The sequence below is a fragment of the Silene latifolia genome, chromosome 2 (assembly GCF_048544455.1).
Source record: "Silene latifolia isolate original U9 population chromosome 2, ASM4854445v1, whole genome shotgun sequence".
Lineage (NCBI taxonomy): Eukaryota > Viridiplantae > Streptophyta > Magnoliopsida > Caryophyllales > Caryophyllaceae > Silene > Silene latifolia.
In genome coordinates this window covers 19665239-19687383 of record NC_133527.1, presented here as the reverse complement: position 1 = coordinate 19687383, position 22145 = coordinate 19665239, and the positions used below count along the sequence as shown (strand labels likewise).

Sequence of the window (22145 nt, the reverse complement as noted above, 5' to 3'; positions counted from 1 at the left end):
TTTAGCATCTATGATGCTATGAAATATCCTGATGATTACCACTCTTTGAATTTTATTGACATTATTGACCCTTTGGCCAAAGATTTCTTTGGTTTTAATGGTGATGATGAGTTGCAGGTAGCTTTGGAAAATAGTGTGGATGGTCAAGAGGTAGAATATGTTTTTTCTGCTAACTTGAAGGAGGTTGTGGCCAAATTACATAAGTTGGAGGAGCTTCCTTTGGATTTTAATAATAAGTTGCCATTAACTGTTCCTTCGGAGAAATTGTTGCCATCTGTTTTGCAGGCACCTGTGGTAGAACATAAGGCACTACCTGAGCATTTGAAGTATATCTTCCTTGGTGAGGGAGAAACACTTCCTGTTATCATCTCTAGTAAGCTCACCGAGGAACAAGAAGCAAGGTTGAAAGATGTACTTGTGGAGAACAAATTAGCTATTGGTTGGACTATTGCCGACATCAAGGGCATTAGTCCAAGTACTTGTATGCACCCGATTTTGCTAGAGGATGACGCTAAACCAGTAAGGCAACCACAACGTCGATTGAACCCTCCTATGATGGAGGTAGTGAAGAAAGAAGTTCTCAAATTGCTTCAAGTAGGTATGATTTATCCTAATTCTGATAGTAAATGGGTGAGTCCTACCCAAGTAGTCCTTAAAAAGTCGGGGGTGACCGTAGTTGAGAACAAAGATGGTGAGCTTGTACCCACTAGGATCTAAAACGGGTGGAGAGTTTGTATAGATTATCGTAGGTTGAATGCGGTAACTAGAAAAGACCACTTTCCTCCTCCCTTTATTGACCAAATGCTTGAAAGACAAGTGGGTAAGGCTTATTATTGCTTTCTAGATGGGTATTCGGGGTATTTTCAAATAGCTATTGCCCCTGAGGATCAAGAGAAAACTACATTTACTTGTCCTTTTGGTACCTTTGCGTATCGACGTATGCCTTTTGGACTTTGTAATGCACCTGCTACCTTTCAGCGATGTATGGTTAGCATATTTTCTGAGTATGTTGAACGCTTTATTGAGGTATTTATGGATGATTTTACGGTGCATGGTGATTCTTTTGATAATTGTTTACATCATTTATCTCTTGTTCTTAAGCGTTGTATTGATACTAACCTTGTTTTGAATTCTGAGAAGTGTCACTTTTTGGTGGAACAAGGTATAGTACTTGGACATGTTGTGTCTTCGAGAGGTATTGAGGTAGATAAAGCTAAGATTGATACTATTTCGTCTCTACCTTACCCTACTAATGTTCGCGAAGTTTGATCTTTTCTTGGTCATGCAGGTTTTTACCGCAGGTTCATCAAGGATTTCTCTAAGATCGCTTCACCCTTATGCAAGTTGTTGCAAAAGGAGACATATTTCATTTTTGACAAGGCTTGTAAGGAGGCTTTTGATGAGTTGAAAGATACGCTTACTTCCGTTCTAATTATTCAAGCACCGAATTGGTCTCTTCCCTTTGAGATCATGTGTAACGCGAGTGATTATGCTTTGGGAGCGGTGTTGGGTCAAAAGAATGGGAGGGCTTCCCATGTTATTCATTATGCATCCATGACCCTAAATGAAGCACAACGAAATTACACCACAACTGAGAAGGAGCTTCTAGCAATTGTTTTTACTTTGGAAAAATTCCGGTCCTATTTACTTGGTACAAAAGTGGTGGTGTTTTCAGATCATGCAGCACTGCGCCACTTGATGGCGAAGAAAGAATCTAATCCGAGATTGATAAGATGGATTCTATTGCTTAGTGAATTTGATTTGGAGTTGAAAGACAAGAAGGGAGCAGAAAATGTTGTAGCGGACCATTTGAGCAGGTTAGTGGATGTTGATGCAAATCCACATGAGAAAAATCCGGTGAAAAGATTATTTCCTGATGAGAGCTTGTTCGCTATTCGATCCGTAGAGCCATGGTATGCCAATCTTGTAAATTTTCTTTGCTCTTCTAAATTTCCACAAGGTTTTTCTAAATCTAAAAAAGACAAGCTTCGTAGTGATGCGAAGTATTATGTGTAGGATGAGCCTTATTTGTGGAAGCATTGTTCTGACCAAATCATAAGGAGGTGTATACCGGAGAATGAGATGGCCTCTATCGTTACATTTTGCCACTCACATGCTTGTGGTGGCCACTTCGGTGCAAGGAGAACTGCGAGAAAAGTGCTAGATTGTGGGTTTTATTGGCCTTCTTTGTTTAGAGATGCTCATGGATTTTGTCAAACTTATGACAATTGCCAAAGAGTAGGCAATATTTCCCGAAAGAATGAGATGCCGCAAAGTTACATGCTTAACTGTGAGATTTTTGATGTTTCGGGGATCAATTTCATGGGTCCTTTTCCAAGTTCATATGGAAATCTTTACATATTGTTGGCGGTAGATTATGTGTCTAAGTGGGTGGAGGCTATTCCCACTAAGACCGATGACTCCAAGGTGGTGGCAGATTTTATCAAGGCTAACATATTTGCTCGATTTGGAATTCCAAGGGCCTTGATTAGTGACTGTGGAACTCATTTTGTCAACAGGACAATTAGTGCTTTGCTCAAAAAGTATTGTGTCACTCATAAAGTTTCCACGGCATATCATCCGCAGACTAATGGATAAGCTGAAGTGTCTAATAGAGAAGTTAAATCAATCCTTGAGAAGACGGTGAATCCTAATCGGAAGGATTGGAGCTTGAGATTAGATGATGCATTATGGGCATATCGAACGGCCTATAAAACCCCAATTGGTATGTCACCTTATCGACTTGTGTTTGGGAAAGCGTGTCATTTACCTGTAGAATTGGAGCATAAAGCATATTAGGCAATAAAAAGCTTTAATATGAGCTTGGATGACGCGGGGTTGCATCGGAAATTGCAATTGCAAGAGTTAGAAGAGCTCCGACTTGAATCATATGAGAATGCAGCTACTTACAAAGAAAGAACGAAAGCTTAGCATGACAAGATGATATTGAGACGGGACTTTAAAGTTGGTCAAAAAGCCCTTTTATTCCAATCCCGCTTTCGTCTATTTCCAGGTAAGTTGAAATCTCGTTGGATCGGTCCACTTATAATTACTAATGTTTATCGTCATGGTGCAGTTGAGGTACGAGATCAGACAACGGATAAAGTGCTAAAAGTAAATGGGCAAAGACTGAAGCCCTATCATGATGGTGTCGAGATTGAGGTGGTAGAGTCACTGGATCTCTACGACCCCATTTATGAAGATTAATTTCATCAATAAGTCGAGCAAACGACTATAAACAAAAGCGCTAACAGGAGGCAACCCGGTGTTTTGTATCCTTTTTCTTTGTAATATTTCTTTAGTTTTTAAAATTAGTTAATTTATTTGGTTTAGTTAGTAATTAGAAATATTATTGTGTTCTTTTTATTACTTGTTTTAATTAATTTTATTTTGACGGTTTATTATATGTAATAGGAATGATGAATAATGCTTCGAGACGGAGAAAGAAAGAAATACAAGTCGTGAATGTAAAGTGTGCCTCAGTCGCATTAATTGGTCGCACATACGCAGTAAAAACACACGCGGCAGGCCCTATTTCGCGCTCTACATTCACCCTATGCGCATCTGACGCGCGCTCGACTCCCACTCAAGGCACACTTTACATTCACATCAGGTACTAACCCTTTCCTTCGACAAATCCCCTTTCCTTTCTTCTTCCTATTTCCTAAAATCAATCCATTCAAACATCAATCCTTTCTTCTTTCCAAATCCAAACCACAAATTACTGCTCCAATTTCCTGAAAATCCCTCAACAATCGCAATTACATAAATTCATCCATTGATATTTCGAAAATCGTCCCATCCTGCTCAGACTTTGTGCGAAAAATTGGGTTTTTCTACCCCTAATTTCTGAAAAAATTGGGGATTGTTGCTGAATTTGGTGCGAAAAATTTGGGGGTTTTTCAAACCCTAATTCTGGAATTGCAGCGAACTCAACAATTTCTCCCCCAATTCGTGTAAGTTTGATCCTTTTTTGCTTAAATTACGCCCCTTTCTTGCTGAAATTGGGACGAAAACTTGGGTTTTATAACCCTAATTTATAAACGGGAAATTTGCTTCTCAGTTGAGGCGATTTTGAGGACTGATTTGGGTTTGTTGCATCTGTTTCGACGCGTTTCAAGTTTTACTCGTGTCTTTGTGTGTTCCTTCTCTAATTGCATAAATTCGAATTCGCTGAATCGTATCATTGATGGGCTGTAGTTTTGTGCGTGTTTTTGAGTTGCAGGGAGACTGTGCAGTTACTTTTGTGAAGTGTCGGGAGTGTTACTGCGTTGTTGTTGTTGTATTTTTGGTGTTGGACAGTTGCTAAGGTGTGTGTTGTCGAGGCTACTGTGTTGAACTGGGTTGTGTCGTGTGTGCTGTGTCGGGTTTTGTTGTGAGTACTGTAAGTGTTGGTCAAGGAGGTTGTGTGTGAATTAAAGGAGTGTGTTGCTGAGTTCTTGTTGAAGTTGTTACTGCAGTGTTGTTGTTTTTGTTACTAGTTACTGCTGTGTGCCTTAAAATGACCACAAAACAAAAAAAACCCACCTCGAAAAGCTACAAAACCTACCCCAAAGGCCAGCACTAGTACCTCACGTGCTAGTGCCAACCGTCTAGCTTTCGATTATATGGGATGTACTCTGACTGAGGTTCAACAGAAATACTTGAGAGCCCTTATACTTCCCAAAAAACCATCCGCGTAACCAAATTTCTTGATAGACAGGCATTGAGACAGTTGGGAGTCCTTGAGGCGGTGGAGGTATTGTTAGAACGGGCTGGGTGAGTGAATTTGTTCAAATGTGTGTTGATATTCGGAGTGTCAAAACTGGTAAGATTCCTATGGGAGGCATGGTGACTTTGCTTGCTATGCATTTGGGGTATGATTTGGACCCACGAGATCGCGTCCACGGGATCTCTTCTTTGACCATTGAGTCCATGTGCTGCCATATGCAGATGTTGGGTCGCATTGATTGTGAGGAGTTAGCCTATGCTTTGCTGTTAGGAACTATTAAGAAGGAAGCTTACTTGAGACTACCTCGCCCGGAGGGAATGCTGATTCCAGTCGGACCGCGTCACAGCGATCTATTCATTCCCATGGACCCTCCGGAGCTGCTTGTTCTAGTCACCTCAAAAAAAGAAGAGTAGTACTGGAGTTGCTAGTACAGATTTAGTGATGGCGGAAGCTGATGGTTCGGAGGAACCTGAGCATGATGACGAACATGAGGGTCATGATGGTGAAGGTAGTGGTGGTACAGAGGCGTTCGGTGATGTTGCATGGAGGGACCATGTAGAGCTTAAGTTAGAGGAATTGCGGGATGAGATTGAGAGTGTTCATGATGCGACCAGGGAGTGTTTGGCACTTCATCGTGCCATGAGTGACATGTTCACAGCTATGTACCCGAGTTCTTACACACCCCCTGAGGCTACCTTGAATGAGGAGTTGGCTAAGAGACTTCTTGACAGAGGGGCTCGTGCTAGAGACCGGCAGACCCGTCGCTTCGGGACTCCTTCTTCCTAGCTAGTGGTATGCCCCTTCCCTTTTTTTTTTGTGTTCCCGTACAACATTGGGGACAATGTTGAGTTCAAGCATGGGGAGGGGTATATTCACTATTGTTCATATTTTAGTCCGTCACTTTTAATTTAATTTGCTTTATACCAAAAAAAACAAAAAAAAAAGAGAAAAAACGAAAAAAATTGAAAAAAAAAATGAAAAAACAAAAAGAGAAGTACCCGGCTAGGTGAAAACCCGAAAGGGCGCCTAGGCAAAAATGGGAAAAGTGGCCGAGGACGGAGTGAAAACCCGAAAGGGCGCTCCGGGTAAAATGAAGAATTGAGATGCGTGCCACGAGAGTAGTGTGAGGAAAATAGCTAGAGTGAAAACCCGCAAGGGCGGGCGCTCTAGGCAAAATGAGAGATTTAGGAAAAAAAATCCATTTCACACTAATTTTTGGTGTGGCGTCATAAGAAGGGTGCTAAAGAAGGTCGGTTGGGTAGGACTAGTGGCTAAGGTGAGAAGAATCGCTGTGCTTCATTGTTGTTGTTTGCACTTTCTTTATGCGGTTGTTGGTTTTGTGCTAGTGAGTGGAGTAGAGGTGTCTAGGATTATACACATGGCTAGTTGGTTTTTGTTGTGAGCCATGTGAAATTTTGGTTAGGATGGAGCGATAAAGGGCGTAGCATTGTTTTCTATTGCTATATTGTGGTGACTACCGTCACTAATTATTGTTACTTTGCTCCTTTGTCTTTTGAGGATGTGGGTTTGTTACTCTTTGCTAGGCGGTGGAAGTGATTACACTTTTGAGGGTGTTTTGGAGGGCGTGAGAGGGAAGTGAGCATTCTTGTTGTCTGTCATTTTTCTACCATGTGCTGGGTTTGAGCTGGTGTTGGTATGCTTTTTCATTGTGTTCTTTGGTTTTACATCGAGGACGAGTAACAGTTCAAGCATGGGGAATTTGATACGACTCATTTAGTCGTAGTTATTTGGAGCGAATTAGTATGGTTTTGACAGTTTGAAGTGGTGTTATAGAGTTTAATTGCAGGTTATTTGTTAGTGAGCTTTGATTAGCTATTGGGCCGGTTTTACAAGTTTAAAACGGAGTCCAAGTTCGAGGAGAGATAGGCCCGGATACCTATGGAGATATCTGAGACGTGTGCGCTTAAGGTGCGCTAATTGAGCGCGCATAAATCAAAAGAAAAGAGACGTGGCAGCAGCTATGCGTGACCTGTGCGCGACCTGTATTCGACCAAGGCGCGACCTGTGCTCGACCGAGGCGCGACCGAGGCGCGACCTGTGCGTGTGCCTTCTGTTTCAGCGTCCAGCTTTGCGTTACATTAAAGACTCGTGTTTTGTTTCCTTATTTGACTCGGTTTGTTCCGATGAATTTTATTATTATTATTATTATTATTATTATTTAGTACTTTATTTCCTACTTTAATTATTTACCTAGTTACTGTATAATTTGTGAGGGCATCTTTAGAAAAACGGACACAACTTTGAGAAGAGAAAAACCCTATTATTGTTATTAGCAGACGATGTGTAACTAATTTTTCATCTTGGATTCAAGCAATTGAAGCGCTCATAATACGATTGTGAATTTGAATGTTTTAATTTCTTGTCTTGATTATTGTGAATTGCTTAGTTATTAATTTTATGAATGTCGATTGATTATTGCTAGGTGTACAACTAGTGATTGATTTCTTCATTCTATTGTTAGTTTTGTTAATTGAATAGGATTTATTGATTAACAGTACGCTAGTAACAGCTGGGAATTAATATTCAACGGGATACGTTGATATTAGTACTTAGAAGCGATTCACATAAATATCTAAAGTGCAACTGGATTGTATGCATTATTTATTCTCTATCGAGTTTTCTATTTTATATTGCTGTTGTTGAATCAAATCTTGAACTGGATTGTTAAGGTTGTTTAACAGTTAGGGTTGATTAAGAACGGTATTCGTTTTAATTAACTATTCTTAAGGAGAATTGGAATTTATCATTCACGATAGAGTAATCAAGATTAGTAATTGAAACCGTGTTACAGTGATCAATTGTTATTGAGTGTGGATATATGCTTGGCTCTAAGACCCTTTTAAATCATTTGATACACCGAAAGTCATTAGTTTTATTACTTAATTTGCATTAGCTATTAATCTTAGTTTATTAGAAAATCAACTCAAATCCCCCCCCCCCCCCTTTTGTTACTACGATCTTTAATTACATTAAAGATCGACTGTTCCTACATTATAAATAGCATAAATTGTTAATCTGATTCCCTTGGGTTCGACCCTTATTTCCGCTTTACTACTGTTTAGTATTTGGATTTAAGTGATATAAATTGTTAATTTGAGGCATACGACTTTAGCCTGTCAACCACCCGATGATCGCTCTTCCGACAATCATAGCCGAAACCCACCCCAGATATTCTGTCCCTAAATGTCGTCCTAGGAAGTGTGATACATTTTTCAATTATGGGATTCCAAATAAGGATGGGAGTAGAGCGGCCGAGATTATCATTGTTATAAAGGCACAACAAACCATAGATAGAGCCGAATTGGTGGAAGTAAGGCCATGTATAATCGCAAATTGAGGCAGGGGGAATCGAATTGTGCTCCTTTAACTGATCTGAATCATGGAATTGAACACCATGCTCGTTATGTCCGTTTTTCGATTTTTTTTTTTTTTGTAGAGTATTAAGGAATTGGCGTTGTTTTGGGTGTAATGCTTGAGATGTGCAGACATAAAAGTAGGCGAGACGATAAGGGAACACCATAATTTGCAAACACAACGACATTTGCCTAAGGTTTTTGTAGGAAGATTCTTAAGGATTTCGAACCATATGTCTTGAGACAAATAAGGGTTTACATCTGACAATGGAGCGTCCTCTACCATATTATTCTTCATGCTTGATTTGATTCCAAATTGGATATGATTTTTATTATAAACGATATTTGGGGAGAAATTCATGAAGCGAATTGTTGTTTTTTTATTTTTCGTCGTGTCTCAATACAATCAATACCATAGATGTCCTATATATAGACTCAAATGTAAACCTAGGATCTCCTATCAACGGAAACACTATATGATATAATATCAATCTCATTCTCTACACATCTCGACATATCCTGATATCTCGTAACATTTTTCTTTTACATCGAAACTATTCTAATATCCTATTCGACCTAAACCAGTCTAACAACTTCCCAAAAAAAAAAAATTAAACAACCCAATAACATATTTCATACTAACCTAATTCTGGTATAAAAAACCGTTTTTACAAGTGACGGTCATATTAAATATCGACACTTTTACTAATTATCTTCGACTATTAGCACATCTTTCCAACATTGCCCTCAATTAACTCCCCCTTGTCTCTCTCTAAAATCTTTCTAAAACAACGGTTTTTTGGAAAAAAAAACAGTAATTTAATTTACAAAATAATATAAATTGAGAGACAGAGATAAAAACAATATTGAGTATTATTCACTTGTGTGTTTTGTACATGTTACAGCCATATATATATATATATATATATATATATATATATATATATATATATATATATATACACAAAGGACTGCATCTAACATCTAGAAAATAAGGTAAATAAGGCAAAGATACAAAGGTGCCATATATACATAAGTAGCCGTTGGGGGAGAAGATATGGGGATCGTATTACCCCCCCTCAAGTTGGAGCGTGTAAGTTGATCACGCCCAGCTTGGATAGAAGGTCTTCGAACTATGTGCACCCGAGTGCCTTGGTGAGGATGTCGGCCAATTGATCCTTGGTAGGGACGTAGCTTGGTTTGATAAGACCATTCAAAATCTCGTCCCGAATGAAATGGCAATCCACCTCAATATGTTTAGTGCGTTCATGAAAGACCGGATTGCGGGCAATGTGAAGAGCCGACTGATTGTCGCATGATAGAGCAATAGGTGAGCGATGTGGTATACCGAGAAAATTAATAAGGCCTTTCAGCCACTTTAGTTCGCATACGGTATAAGCCATAGCTCTATATTCGGCCTCGGCGGAGGATTTAGACACGGTAGATTGTTTCTTAGTCTTCCACGAGATGGGGGAGTTCCCAAGGAAGACAATGTAGGCCGAGAGGGAGCGACGAGTGGTTGGGCAAGTAGCATAGTCCGAGTCGCAATAAGCATGAAGGAGTAGAGAGGCGTTGGAATGGAGAAGCAAGCCTTGGCCCGGGTTATTTTTAAGATAACGGACAACTTGTAGAGCAGCCTGCCAGTGATCGGTACGCGGCGAGGTCATGAATTGTGCAAGGGTGTGGACCGAGTAGGTTAATTCAGGCCGGGTAATGGTGAGATAGACTAGACGACCTACCAACAGACGATATGGTTGAGGGCCGTGAAGGGTAGGAGATGTGGATTCAGCGAGGTTGTGGTTTGGCTCCATAGGTATGGACGCGGGTTTGGACCCAAGGAGACCGGTTTCAGTGAGAATGTCCAAAGTGTATTTGCGTTGAGAGATAGACAGTCCACTCGAATTGCGGGCGATTTCTAGGCCGAGGAAGTATTTGAGAGGACCCAAGTCTTTCATGTGGAAGCAAGTGCTTAAGTAATTTTTGAATTGTTGGATCATATTTGTGTTGTTTCCACATATGACTAGGTCATCGACATAGACAAGTACATGTATCTCGACATTTTGTTTTATAATGGAGAAAAGTGAGTGATCGAAGGGACATTGTGTAAAACCATATTGTTTAAGGGTGGAAGCGAGTTTTGCATACCAGCATCATGGGGCTTGTCAAAGTCCGTAAAGGGACTTACGAAGACGGCATACTCTATTGTCGGAAGGAGAATGGAACCCGGGTGGTGGCTTCATGTATACTTCTTCTTGAAGGTCTCCATGGAGGAACGCATTGTGGACGTCCATCTGATCGATATGCCAGTTCTTAGCTGCGGCAATAGTAAGGAGGGTACGAACTGGTAACCATCTTGATTGTAGGAGCGAAAGTTTCTTGAAAATCGACTCCTTCGATTTGCCTGTTTCCCATGATGACAAGACGAGCTTTGTATCGCTCAACTGACCCATTAGCATGATATTTTATCTTGTAGACCCATTTAGAACCAATAGCCTTTTTATGAGGAGGAAGAGGTTCGAGGATCCACGTATTGTTGCGTTCGAGGGCGTCAATTTCACTCTTCATTGCCTCGCGCCATTCGGGTACCTGCATAGCCTCTTTAAAGGAAGATGGCTCGTGATTTTTGGTCACGGCCGCTAGAAAACTTTTATGGTTAGGAGAAAATTTATCATACGTAAGAAAATTAGATATAGGGTAACGTGTACCTGAAGATGATGACGAGGTGACGTGGTGAGTTGAGGGACCGATAGGTGGACGAACATAACCAGTGAGACGGGTGTTGGGAATTTTGGGTCGATGCCCCTTGCCCATAGGCTCGGTGTTGGATGTCTCGGGTGGGGAGGATGGAGTAGTGTTGGGTTTGGTTGTGGTAGCGGGGGTGTCAGGCGTGGAATTGGGTGTGGTGGAGTGAGCTGTCGAAGGAGTTGAATCGTTGGTGGGAGTGGAGGATTGTTGGTCAGTGTGGGGTATGGTAGTCGAGATAAGGACATGTTCGATGGGTTGAAGTGTATCATTGAGGAATGAAGACGTGATGGGTGGAGTATCGTGTATGTTTAAAGAATGATAGGGGAACTCATACTCGATAAAGACGACATCACGGGAGGAAAAATAGGTACCCGTATCCAAATCGTAGACTAACACTACTACAAATTCAGGCTATAACAACGGTCAAAAACCGTTGTTATATAAAAAAGCGGACGTTGTTAAAGCGTCCGTTGTAAAAGGTTTTAACAACGGTTGGTTTTCTTAAGGAAACCGTTGTTAAAAATATTAACAACGGTTTTAAGTATAAAAACCCGTTGTGGAAAGTGTGACTCAATTTTGGGGAGAAAGTTATAACAACGGGTTTTAATATAGAAAACCGTTGTTATAACTAAAGACAACGGGTTTTTTTATAAATAACCGTTGTTGTTTGTTCTTAAAAAATAAAAAAAAATTAAATTAAATATTACTAGATGCATGCATAATTACGGCCCGTTAGAAAAAGATGCTCCTTACTCGATTTCTAGTGGTTATGATTGGTTGGGTACTGAAGCAAGTAATGTCCCTTGGTATAAGCATATTTGGATTACTGATGGTATCCCTAAGCATCAATTTATCAGCTGGTTGTATGCTCAACAGCGTCTTCTAACCAAGGATAGGGTTCATAGGCTGTTTCAGAGCAGTGATACAGAGTGTGTTCTGTGTGGTGAGGAGGATGAAAGCCATGATCATCTGTTCTTTCATTGCTCCTACAGTCGAAAATGTTTGCAGCAGGTACAAGACTGGAGTAAGTTGGCAATACCTGAGAGGCAAGTTTTGAGTTGGTGGCAGGCTCAAGACAAGAATAGGGGGGTATTCACCTCTTTAGTAGTGATGGCTTTGGTGTACCATATCTGGTGGGCACGTAATCACTGTCGTTTTCAGCAGGTGATATGGCGACCAGAGGTGGTTGGAGCTCGGATTAAGCAAGAGGTTCAGGCTCGCATTGGGAGTCAGAACAAATCTAGGAAGAAATTGATATGGACTAATCTAAATAGTTGAGTTTTTTTTTTTTTTTTTTTGTCTCAGAATTGTGTTGTAAAGGTGCAATGTGCATTCTTAAAATTGTTGTTGGGTTGATAAACTAGTGTGTAATAGCTCATTATTATTAATAGAATTCTTACATTCTACCAAAAAAAAATTACGGCCCGTTAGAATTCCGATGCATGCATTATTACTGACATCACTGTGCATATGAACGGACAATATGGAATGAGAAGGGTTAGTAATAAGATTTGAAGCAGCATTGAGAGATATGATGATGATTATGGCACAACTTCCTAACATATATATTAATTAAAAAACAACTCAACCCACACATTGCTTAGTATAAATACATTGCATTATCTCAACTAACATTTCCATTATCTCAATATATACATCTCCAAACCCTAACTGCTAAAACAAACTCTACTTAATCTTTCAAAAAAAACTCCAAAAAACTCCAACAAAATGAATGATTTCATCCTTAAGACTCTTACCATGATCGAGAACAACAACAGCTTCATCCGCCGGTTCCTCCATATTGAGGAAAGTTTCAGAGCTACCTTGCGGATGCTCGATCCGCACCAAGCACGCCAAAGAAGATGGCTTGACGGAGCGGCGAGCGATTGCGGCTATATGACGATATAACAACTGCTGAACGGAACCTCCAAATAGCCAAGGAGGAGAGGACGGATACGATAGAGCAGAATAAGATCCTCTATGAAAATATAAGAATTGCATTTTTATATATGTAATTTTTTTTTTTAATTTATGTATTTATAAATATATATATATATATATATATATATATATATATATATATATATATATATATATATATATATATATATATATATATATATATATTAATTATGTTTATCTTGCTTCTTCATCTTGCTTCTTCATTGTTTTTCTAACTAATTATGCGAACAATACTTAAACAAATAACATAATGGTCGATAAAAACACATACATGCAAAAGAAATAAATAGAAAAAGAAAATAATGACGATGAAACTAACAGTGACGGCGAGATTTACCTGATAAATACAGAACGTAAGAGACGATGAAATCAACAGTGACGGCGAGAAGATAAAGCGACGATGAGAAAGAGAGAAAGAGAGAAAGAGAAAGTGTGTGTTTTGTGTTTGTTTGTCTGCTGTGTTTGTGTTTGTGTTTGTGTATTAAGGGTTGTGTTTTGTGGTCACAGCAGACTTACATTTGTGTGGTTTATAGTATGGAAGGTATTGACAATGGTTATTAAACAACAATTGTTGTGAAATATGTTTTAACAACGGTTGTAAAAAACACCCGTTGTCAAATATGTTTTAACAACGGGTTACAAAAGTAACCGTTGGGATTACTTTTCACTAACTTTGCGCCAATTTTGCGCCAAATTATTAACAATGGTTGTGCATGTGTGACCCGTTGTTAAAACTAATAACAACGGTTTTTATAACCATACCCGTTGTAATTGATTTTAGTAAAATTCGCGCCATACATTCTACAACGTCTATTGTGATTTTCGTGAATAATCGTTGTTAAAGGGGCGTTGTAGTTGCCTGGATTTGTAGTAGTGTAACCACCTCTTTTTGCCAAAAGGATAGCCTAGGAACACGCATTTCCGACCACGAGGAGCGAATTTATCACGAGAGCGATTTATATTTTTAGCATAGCAGAGACAACCAAAGGTGCGGATATGGGTCATAGGTGGTGGTTCGTTAAAAAGCATCTCGTAGGGAGTTTTACCATTGTGAATCATAGACGGAGTTCGATTAAGTAAGTAAACGGCTCCCAATATACACTCGCCCCAGAAGCGAATGGGTAGACTAGCTTGAAAGAGAAGGGCACGAGCGACTTTAAAATATGACGGTGTTTTCTTTCGACTCGGCCATTCTGTTGAGGGGTATCAACATTTGACATTTGAAAAAGAATACCATTTTCGCGAAAAAACCGTTCAAAACAATAAAATTCAGTGCCATTATCACTTCGAAAGACTTTGATTTTCTTTTGAAATTGACGATCGACCATAACGAAAAAATTCAGTAGAGTTTGTCGAGTGTCACTTTTATGACGTAATAAATAGACCCATGTCGATCGGGAAAAATCGTCAACAATAGTGAGAAAATATTTGGACCCACATGATGCGTATTCAGAATAAGGACCCCATAAGTCACAATGTAAAAGATCAAAAATTCCAGCTGCTGTGTTTGAACTTAAGGGAAAGGGGGCGCGAGTTTGTTTAGCCCGAATACAAATCTCACAATGTTTGCTATGAAACGATGAATTAGAATCATTTTTCTTATCAATAAAAGGAAGAAAACGAGATATGTTGGAGGACGGGTGCCCCAACTGATGATGCCATAGCTCGAGAGTATCAAAATTCCCAACGGTATAGGCATGTACCTTCTCATTCCGAACACCTTTCAAATAATAGAGCCCCTCACGTTGCTCACCCGCACCAATCACCATCTTCGAGGTACGGTCCTAAATTAAACAAAGTTGTTGAGAAAATTATATAGTGAGTGTTGTATCCAGCAATAAACTTGAAACCGAAATAAGATTACATTGCAAATTTTCAGCATATAAAACGTTACGTAAGATGAGACGAGGGGAAAGATAGATGTCGCCACTGCGATTAGCAATAGCTAAATCCTTGTTGGGGAGTCCAACAGATAAGGGTTCAATAGGATGTAAATTATTAAAATGAGAAATGCAACCCGACATATGGTGAGAGGCACTTGTGTCAATAATCCAAGAAAAGATAGAAAATTTACCGCTTAGATGGTCATTAGTTTCAGTTTTACGATTCTTCCAGAGATGGCTTAATTCCTCGAGTTCCCGAGCATCAAGCGAAGTAAAATCGATCCGTCAAAAGTATTAAGAGAAGAGCGAAGAGCGGAAGCAGTATTACCATGAGACGTGCCAGAGGCCGAGGCCATGTGAGCACGCGGACCAGTACTGGTCGAGGCAAAATGTTTGTTGCGGTCTTACTGATTTCGAGGGGGTCAGGAACAAAGACGGCCTGACTTAGGTCTGTCGCATTCAGATCAATGTAGACGCGGTCACGGGGTCTATCGCCCCACCAGTCTGGGAAATTTCCTGTAACGCTATAGCAAGTTCGTAAGTAGTGACCATGTTTTCGACAAACTATGCAATACGGTCGATTAGAATTTGGAGTTGGATTATTAGTGAGGCTGTTGGATCGATCAGAGGAGACCTCACGAGTCCCTACTTTACTGGACTTCGAACCATATGAGGCTTTGGCTGCGAATGCCATAGGTTCAAGGCGGGGGTCAGACTCGGGTTTAGATAGGGAACGAACCCCTTCCTCTTATAGTAAACGGTTATAAACAACACTAAGATTGGGAAGAGGGGTTATACCAATAATTTGCGAACGGGAAGTGTCGAAGCGATCATCTAGACCCATTAAAAAATCACGGACCCGATCTTTTTCACGACGAGAGTCAAAGATGCTTACCCAATCACAAGGATGCAAGAGCATGAAGGGAGAGCATCGTGTTCCAACAACTCGTCCTAGAGACTGGTAAGGCGGCCATAGTACGTCATTATTGATTCATTCGGGGCTTGACGGCAGGCCCTAATTTCGGCCTTGAGACGGTAGATACGTGCTTCATTCTCTTGATTGAAGCGTTGGGGAATAGTGTCCCAAACCAGTTTGGCCTCAGGACGATAGGAAATTGATTTGGCTAATTCGACTTCAATGGAGTTGTAGATCCAAGCCGTGACAAGAGCATTGGTTGAACGCCAAATTTTGAAATCGTCGGCAGACTCTGCGGGTTTGACGATGGTCCCGTCAATGTAACCCATCTTGTCTTTCGCGAGAAGGGCAAGACGGAAGGCACGAGACCACTCATCGTAATTGTTACCATTAAAAGTAATATGAGTAATTTTGGTGCCCGGATTCTTGATTTGGACGACTGTGACCGAGGAGGAAGATGGCGTTGTGGTTTGTGATGTGTTAGTCATGATAGAGATGGTAGGGTTTGAGATGGAGAAAAAACAAATTTTAGAGAAACCTGTTAACTGATACCATAATATAAATTGAGAGACAGCGATAGAAACGATATTGAGTATTATTCAGTTGTGTGTTTTGTACATGTTACAACCATATATATATACACAAAGGATTGCATCTAACAGCTAGAAAATAAGGTAAATAAGGCAAAGATACAAAGGTGCCATATATACATAAGTAGCCGTTGGGGGAGAAGATATGGGGATCGTATTACAAAATTTCCGATTAAAACGATTGTAATCAAATCGACTAATGACGGTAACAATGATCAAGTTAGTAATGATGTTTAAGAGATATGTTTACGTTTTAATTACGTTTCAAGTTTATAATTTGACGAACTGATTAGCGATTATCGATCCTCGCTCCCAAAACAAATCTAAGAAGGAAATTATTATTTGTTTTTAAAAAAGTAAAACAAAAAGATATCTCGAAAAAGGGCTTGACAAAGAAATTTTCCGTCCAGATGACATTTTTTTTGGACAAATTTTTTTTCGTCTGGACGAAAAAAAAATTGTCCGGAAAAAAAAATTCATGTTTCGACTTAGATTAATTTTTGGCACGGTAATCGATAATCGCTAATCCGTTATAACAATAACGATTCTATTCTAAACCACCTAAATCTACAAATTAATTACAAATTTTTAAAAAATTAAACTAGTTTAGATTACTTACGTCGTCCATTCGTTGAATTTGGTGGCGGAATTAAAGCGGTGGCGACGAAAATGCCGTACTTGAAAAAAAGGTTAATATGGGGAGTTTAGAGTGAGGGGTAGATTAGGAAAGTCATTACAAATTTTGGACGATATTTAGTAATTTATCGACGATATTTAGCAGGTTGGTTTAAACAAGGTGAATAGTTGAGAAACCAAAAGGCCACACGATCATAGTGTCACACTTATATGCATGATGGTAAATAAATAAAGTAATACTCCGCAACAAAAAATAAACATAAATTATAGTGTAAAACGGTTTGACACCGTAAGAAGGTCTAGTTTCATAAAAAAAAAGGTGTTCTTTTAATGCAAATAAATAAGTTTTTTTTACACAATGAGACCGTCTTACATAATAACTTCTGATAAATGAAATGAATAACCTAATGTTAACTAGTACTCCGTATTAGAACACCGTCGAATATTGTGTCTAATTATCTTATTTGAGAATTTGGATCGTCTGTTTGAGAATGAATGAAGATGATATAATTCGAATTTATTTATACATCCATCCATACACTTATAAAAGTTTAGACTTCATCTATTGTAGCTATGAATAGTTACAACCAAATCTCAGCCCTTCATTCTTAATTCATCTTATCCCTCCATTCTCTCTTACCTTTCTTCTGCACCACTAACTAACTCACCTTTCTTCTACACCACTCACTCATATTCTCTCGATAACTTCCGTTCGTCCTGCTCACTTTTTCCCTCACTCATCAGCTAACTCATTGTCTTTTCCATCGTCTGGGTAATCAGCTAACTCATCGTCTCTCTCATCGTCTGGGTCATCGGCTCACCCACCGTCTTACTCATCATCTCACTCACTGTCTCACTGCTGATCTTATCTCCACAGCAACGGATCTTCTAGATTAGGGTTTTCAGTGTGAACTTGTACAATACTTGTGAAAATTAGGTGAAAGATTATAATGCTTGAGTATTATTGAATAAACATACGAGTTTATATACAAGGCTTACGATGATATTCTATCATGATATAAACGATATAGTTAGTGTTAATAACTAATACAAATATGTCAAAACATATTACAAAATATTCACACAATATACTTTGTCTAACATTAGAGGTAAATGTCGCTGTGTTGGCAAATCATGACATTCCCTTATAGTTTCTCCTTCTTTATGGGTGCACACCTTTAACATTACACTCGAAACGACGCAAATTCCGTAATTATGTACAAAGAGTTTGTTGAGAGTTCAAACACCAAAGGATTTGAGCAAAAATTAGTCTCTTTCGTGATGGGTTAACATTGTCCTCCTTTTATTTTGTTGGGTCTGTTAATGGTTTATTGTGCGTCTCCGAATGTAAGTATCTTAATCCGAGTGACCGTATCTTGATATGGAATCTCTTAATTAAGAAATCCGTTAAACTTCCTAACTCCACATTTACGGGAAAAAATTCTGTGTTGGGATTCGGCTATGATTATCGGATGTTAGAGTGACGGAGCCAGGATTTGAAATCAGGGGGGCGAAAAATTTTAGAAGGGGCGAACGACTAATTTTATAGGTACCCTTGAAAAATTTTCGAAATATTTAACTAAAAACTTGGAAAATTTCATCCGTCAGGTCGGGAGGCCCCCTCTGCTAGCCGCCCCCCCTAGCTCCACCACGATGTATGACCATCGTGTGGTGAAAATTAGTTATTTGGATGCAAACACGCCATTGGTCGAGGTTTATTCTGTTCAGGAACGAATATGGAGGACAATTTTCGCTAAATATTTGGTTGATACTCGATCAATAATGTTTCCGCTTCACACTGTTTTCATAATAGAGTTACTTAATTCTTACTAAAGGAAATGAGTTCAGTTATTCCCTCGGCGAATACTTGCTTTTGTTTGATGTAGCGGAAGAAAAATTTGCAAAGATGGAACTTCCTGAAGAAATAGTAAAGACTAGACCAGGTGTCTTCGGTATATTTGAGTACCATTGTATGTTATCGGTGGCCTGTTGCAAATGTCAGTTTGCTTAACTGATAAAGTTATAGGGTTTGTAATACATTTGTATATAGGCTGGACCCATCATTGTCAAAAAAAAAAAAGAAAAAAAAATTTAGGCAGGACTCAACGCGCGCGGCTTTCTAGAATATCTGTGTAGTGAGAAAGATGAAGTTGATTCGATACATGAAAAAGTTTATAACTGTAAGTTAATTTTTCTTATACGGCTTTAATTTTCCCATCCATTGTATATTAATAAGTAAGTTGTGTTTTTGTTTTGTTTTGATTTGATTTGATTCATTTGGTTTTACCAAGCAGGTTGAAAGTTTATTTGATGATTCCTTTTGGATGGAATTTCATCAACAATCGATGATTTTATGTCGAGACTAATGATGTTCGAATATGGGTTCTAGTTCAATTGTTATTTTAATCAGGTCAATTGTTATTTATGAGCTTTACTATGCGAGTATATTCTGGGTAATTTGGGTTAGAAAATGTTTACGAGGTATTTGGCGTACTATGTCATCGTACATTCTACCTAATGAAAGCTAGTTTTTTTTTGCTATTCTACTTGAGCTTGGTTATTTATCGAACATGTCCTAACGTCTAATTTTCTTTTCTTTTGCCCGGGGTAAAACGATGATGTAGTATACTCGATGGAGACAAGAAAATAAAAATTCACGTGTAATTATTCTGTGTTTAAATTGTGAAACATACTTGAATCATATCATATATTAACAAGACAAATATAACTAATGAATTAATTTCACAATAATGATCCGTATAACCGTCTTAAACTAGTCTGTAACATTGTATTTTATAACCTTATAACGAATGCCTCCATGTCCTTATTAGGGATGTCAGTGAGGCGGGTACAAGTGGGTATCTGATGCGATCCAAGTTAGTAACTCGGAGTTGGTTGATGAGCTGGTTGTGAACACTCACGGTGATTGTCTGATTGTGGCTCGTAGTTTTCAGCCTATGGGCTTCTATTATCCTTCCTATGTGAATTTGCTAAGTATGGTGCATGAGAGCTGATTGTGGCACGCATTCCAAGGGAAAGACGGTCCAAGCTTCACGTTTTTATTAACATTTTCAGATTATTGTTGTTAAAATAAAATCTAAGCTTATTTAGTATTTGTCTTGATACATTGAACTTGTAGCATTAATGGTTGTAATCAAGTGAAGAGTGATTGCTCAACTCTTCAAATTTTGGCTGCTCATTTCGGTTCTTTGGAGGCTATATAAAGCCTTGAAGCTTATTAATAAAATAAGACCAGAAATTTAGAAAAACTTGTTTTCAGTTGAAAATGGTTGCGGCCAATCCTTTGTTTTTATTCAACACGTTTGAGTAAATTCACGATCATTCTCAATAGGTCTTGAGTTTGGTCCCCATTGTTATTGTTATAGGTCTAACAATAGCAAATATCCCATTGGTTCGATTTATTCACATAATTCGAAACAAATATCCTTTATTTCTTGTTTCATTTACATATAAAAAAAACACATAAACATTACTTTTTATCAATTTCGACAATCGATACCATCAAGACCTTTGTTCGATTCAATAAATTCTGCTTCCGCATTCACATCATATAAACTCCGCTGCCCAATTCGCATCATAAGTGGTATCATAGCTTCGGCTCTTGATTTTCCATAATCGAGACGGTCCTAGTCGTGTCAAAGCCAATTTTTAGTTGAATTTCCGATTGCGATTGGAGTTCAAAGGTTAAACTTGAACAGGTAGTTCGAGGGTTAATCGGTTTTGCATCTCGGGAACAAGTTTCTAGTAATTTGTTATTCAAGGCGTGACGGAGACAAAAAAAAAAATAAAAAAAAAGAAGTTACTATTCACAGCCGTGTTACAGTTCATCCGTGAGAAAACAAAAAAAAAAAAAAAAAAAATTGGTCCCAAACGGTCTTAAGGTGTGTCGAAGTTAAGATGTTGGTTGAATTTCCGGTTACGATTGGAATTCAAAGGTTAAACTCGAGCGAGGTAGTTCGAGGGTTGATCGACTTTTGATGACCCATATCATAGGTTCAAGAATCGGGACGATTCTTTTTCAAGAAAGGGCGGATGATGCGATCCAAGTTAGTAACTCGGAGTTGGTTGATGAGCTGGTTGTGAACACTCATGGTGATTGTCTGATTGTGGCTCGTAGTTTTCAGCCTATGGGCTTCTATTATCCTTCCTATGTGAATTTGCTAAGTATGGTGCATGAGAGCTGATTGTGGCACGCATTCCGAGGGAAGGACGGTCCAAGCTTCACGGTTTTATTAGCATTTTCAGATTATTGTTGTTAAAATAAAATCTAAGCTTATTTAGTATTTGTCTTGATACATTGAACTTGTAGCATTAATGGTTGTAATCAAGTGAAGAGTGATTGCTCAACTCTTCACATTTTGGCTGCTCATTTCGGTTCTTTGGAGGCTATATAAAGCCTTGAAGCTTATTAATAAAATAAGACCAGAAATTTAGAAAAACTTGTTTTCAGTTGAAAATGATTGCGGCCAATCCTTTGTTTTTATTCAACGGGTTTGAGTAAATTCACGATCATTCTCAATAGGTCTTGAGTTTGGTCCCCATTGTTATTGTTATAGGTCTAACAATAGCAAATATCCCATTGGTTCGATTTATTCACATAATTCGAAACAAATATCCTTTATTTCTTGTTTCATTTACATATAAAAAAACACATAAACATTACTTTTTATCAATTTCGACAATCAGACAGTCATCAGCACTGTTCGATTCAATAAATTCTGCTTTATATAGCCTCCAAAGAACCGAAATGAGCAGCCAAAATGTGAAGAGTTGAGCAATCACTCTTCACTTGATTACAACCATTAATGCTACAAGTTCAATGTATCAAGACAAATACTAAATAAGCTTAGATTTTATTTTAACAACAATAATCTGAAAATGCTAATAAAAACGTGAAGCTTGGACCGTCCTTCCCTTGGAATGCGTGCCACAATCAGCTCTCATGCACCATACTTAGCAAATTCACATAGGAAGGATAATAGAAGCCCATAGGCTGAAAACTACGAGCCACAATCAGACAATCACCGTGAGTGTTCACAACCAGCTCATCAACCAACTCCGAGTTACTAACTTGGATCGCATCAGTATCGCCCCGCACCCGCCACAATTGGGGCTGGTATGGGTATAGAGGTTTGGCGGGTGGTGGGCGGGTACGAAAATTGTACCCGCCATGAGCAATGGGGCGGGGATGGAATTTGCATCTTACCCGCCTACCCGCCAATCCTTAAAAAAATTAATATGATTATAACAATTTTTTAAATCTTATTTAGTTATAATTAAGATATAATGTTAATAATAGCTATTTTA

General features: G+C 38.8%; 1 protein-coding gene across 1 annotated transcript; it reads left to right on the top strand.

Annotated features, from left to right (window-relative positions):
- The first annotated feature begins 11544 nt into the window (after window positions 1-11544).
- LOC141636205 (uncharacterized) lies at window positions 11545-12108 on the top strand. The gene has a single exon (XM_074446739.1). The coding sequence runs from the start codon at window positions 11545-11547 to the stop codon at window positions 12106-12108; it is 564 nt and encodes a 187-aa protein (XP_074302840.1).
- The last annotated feature ends 10037 nt before the right edge of the window (window positions 12109-22145 follow it).

Coding starts and splice junctions, on each gene's coding strand:
- LOC141636205 (XM_074446739.1), top strand. CDS start 11,545: ATGCATAATTACGGCCCGTTAGAAAAAGATGCTCCTTACTCGATTTCT.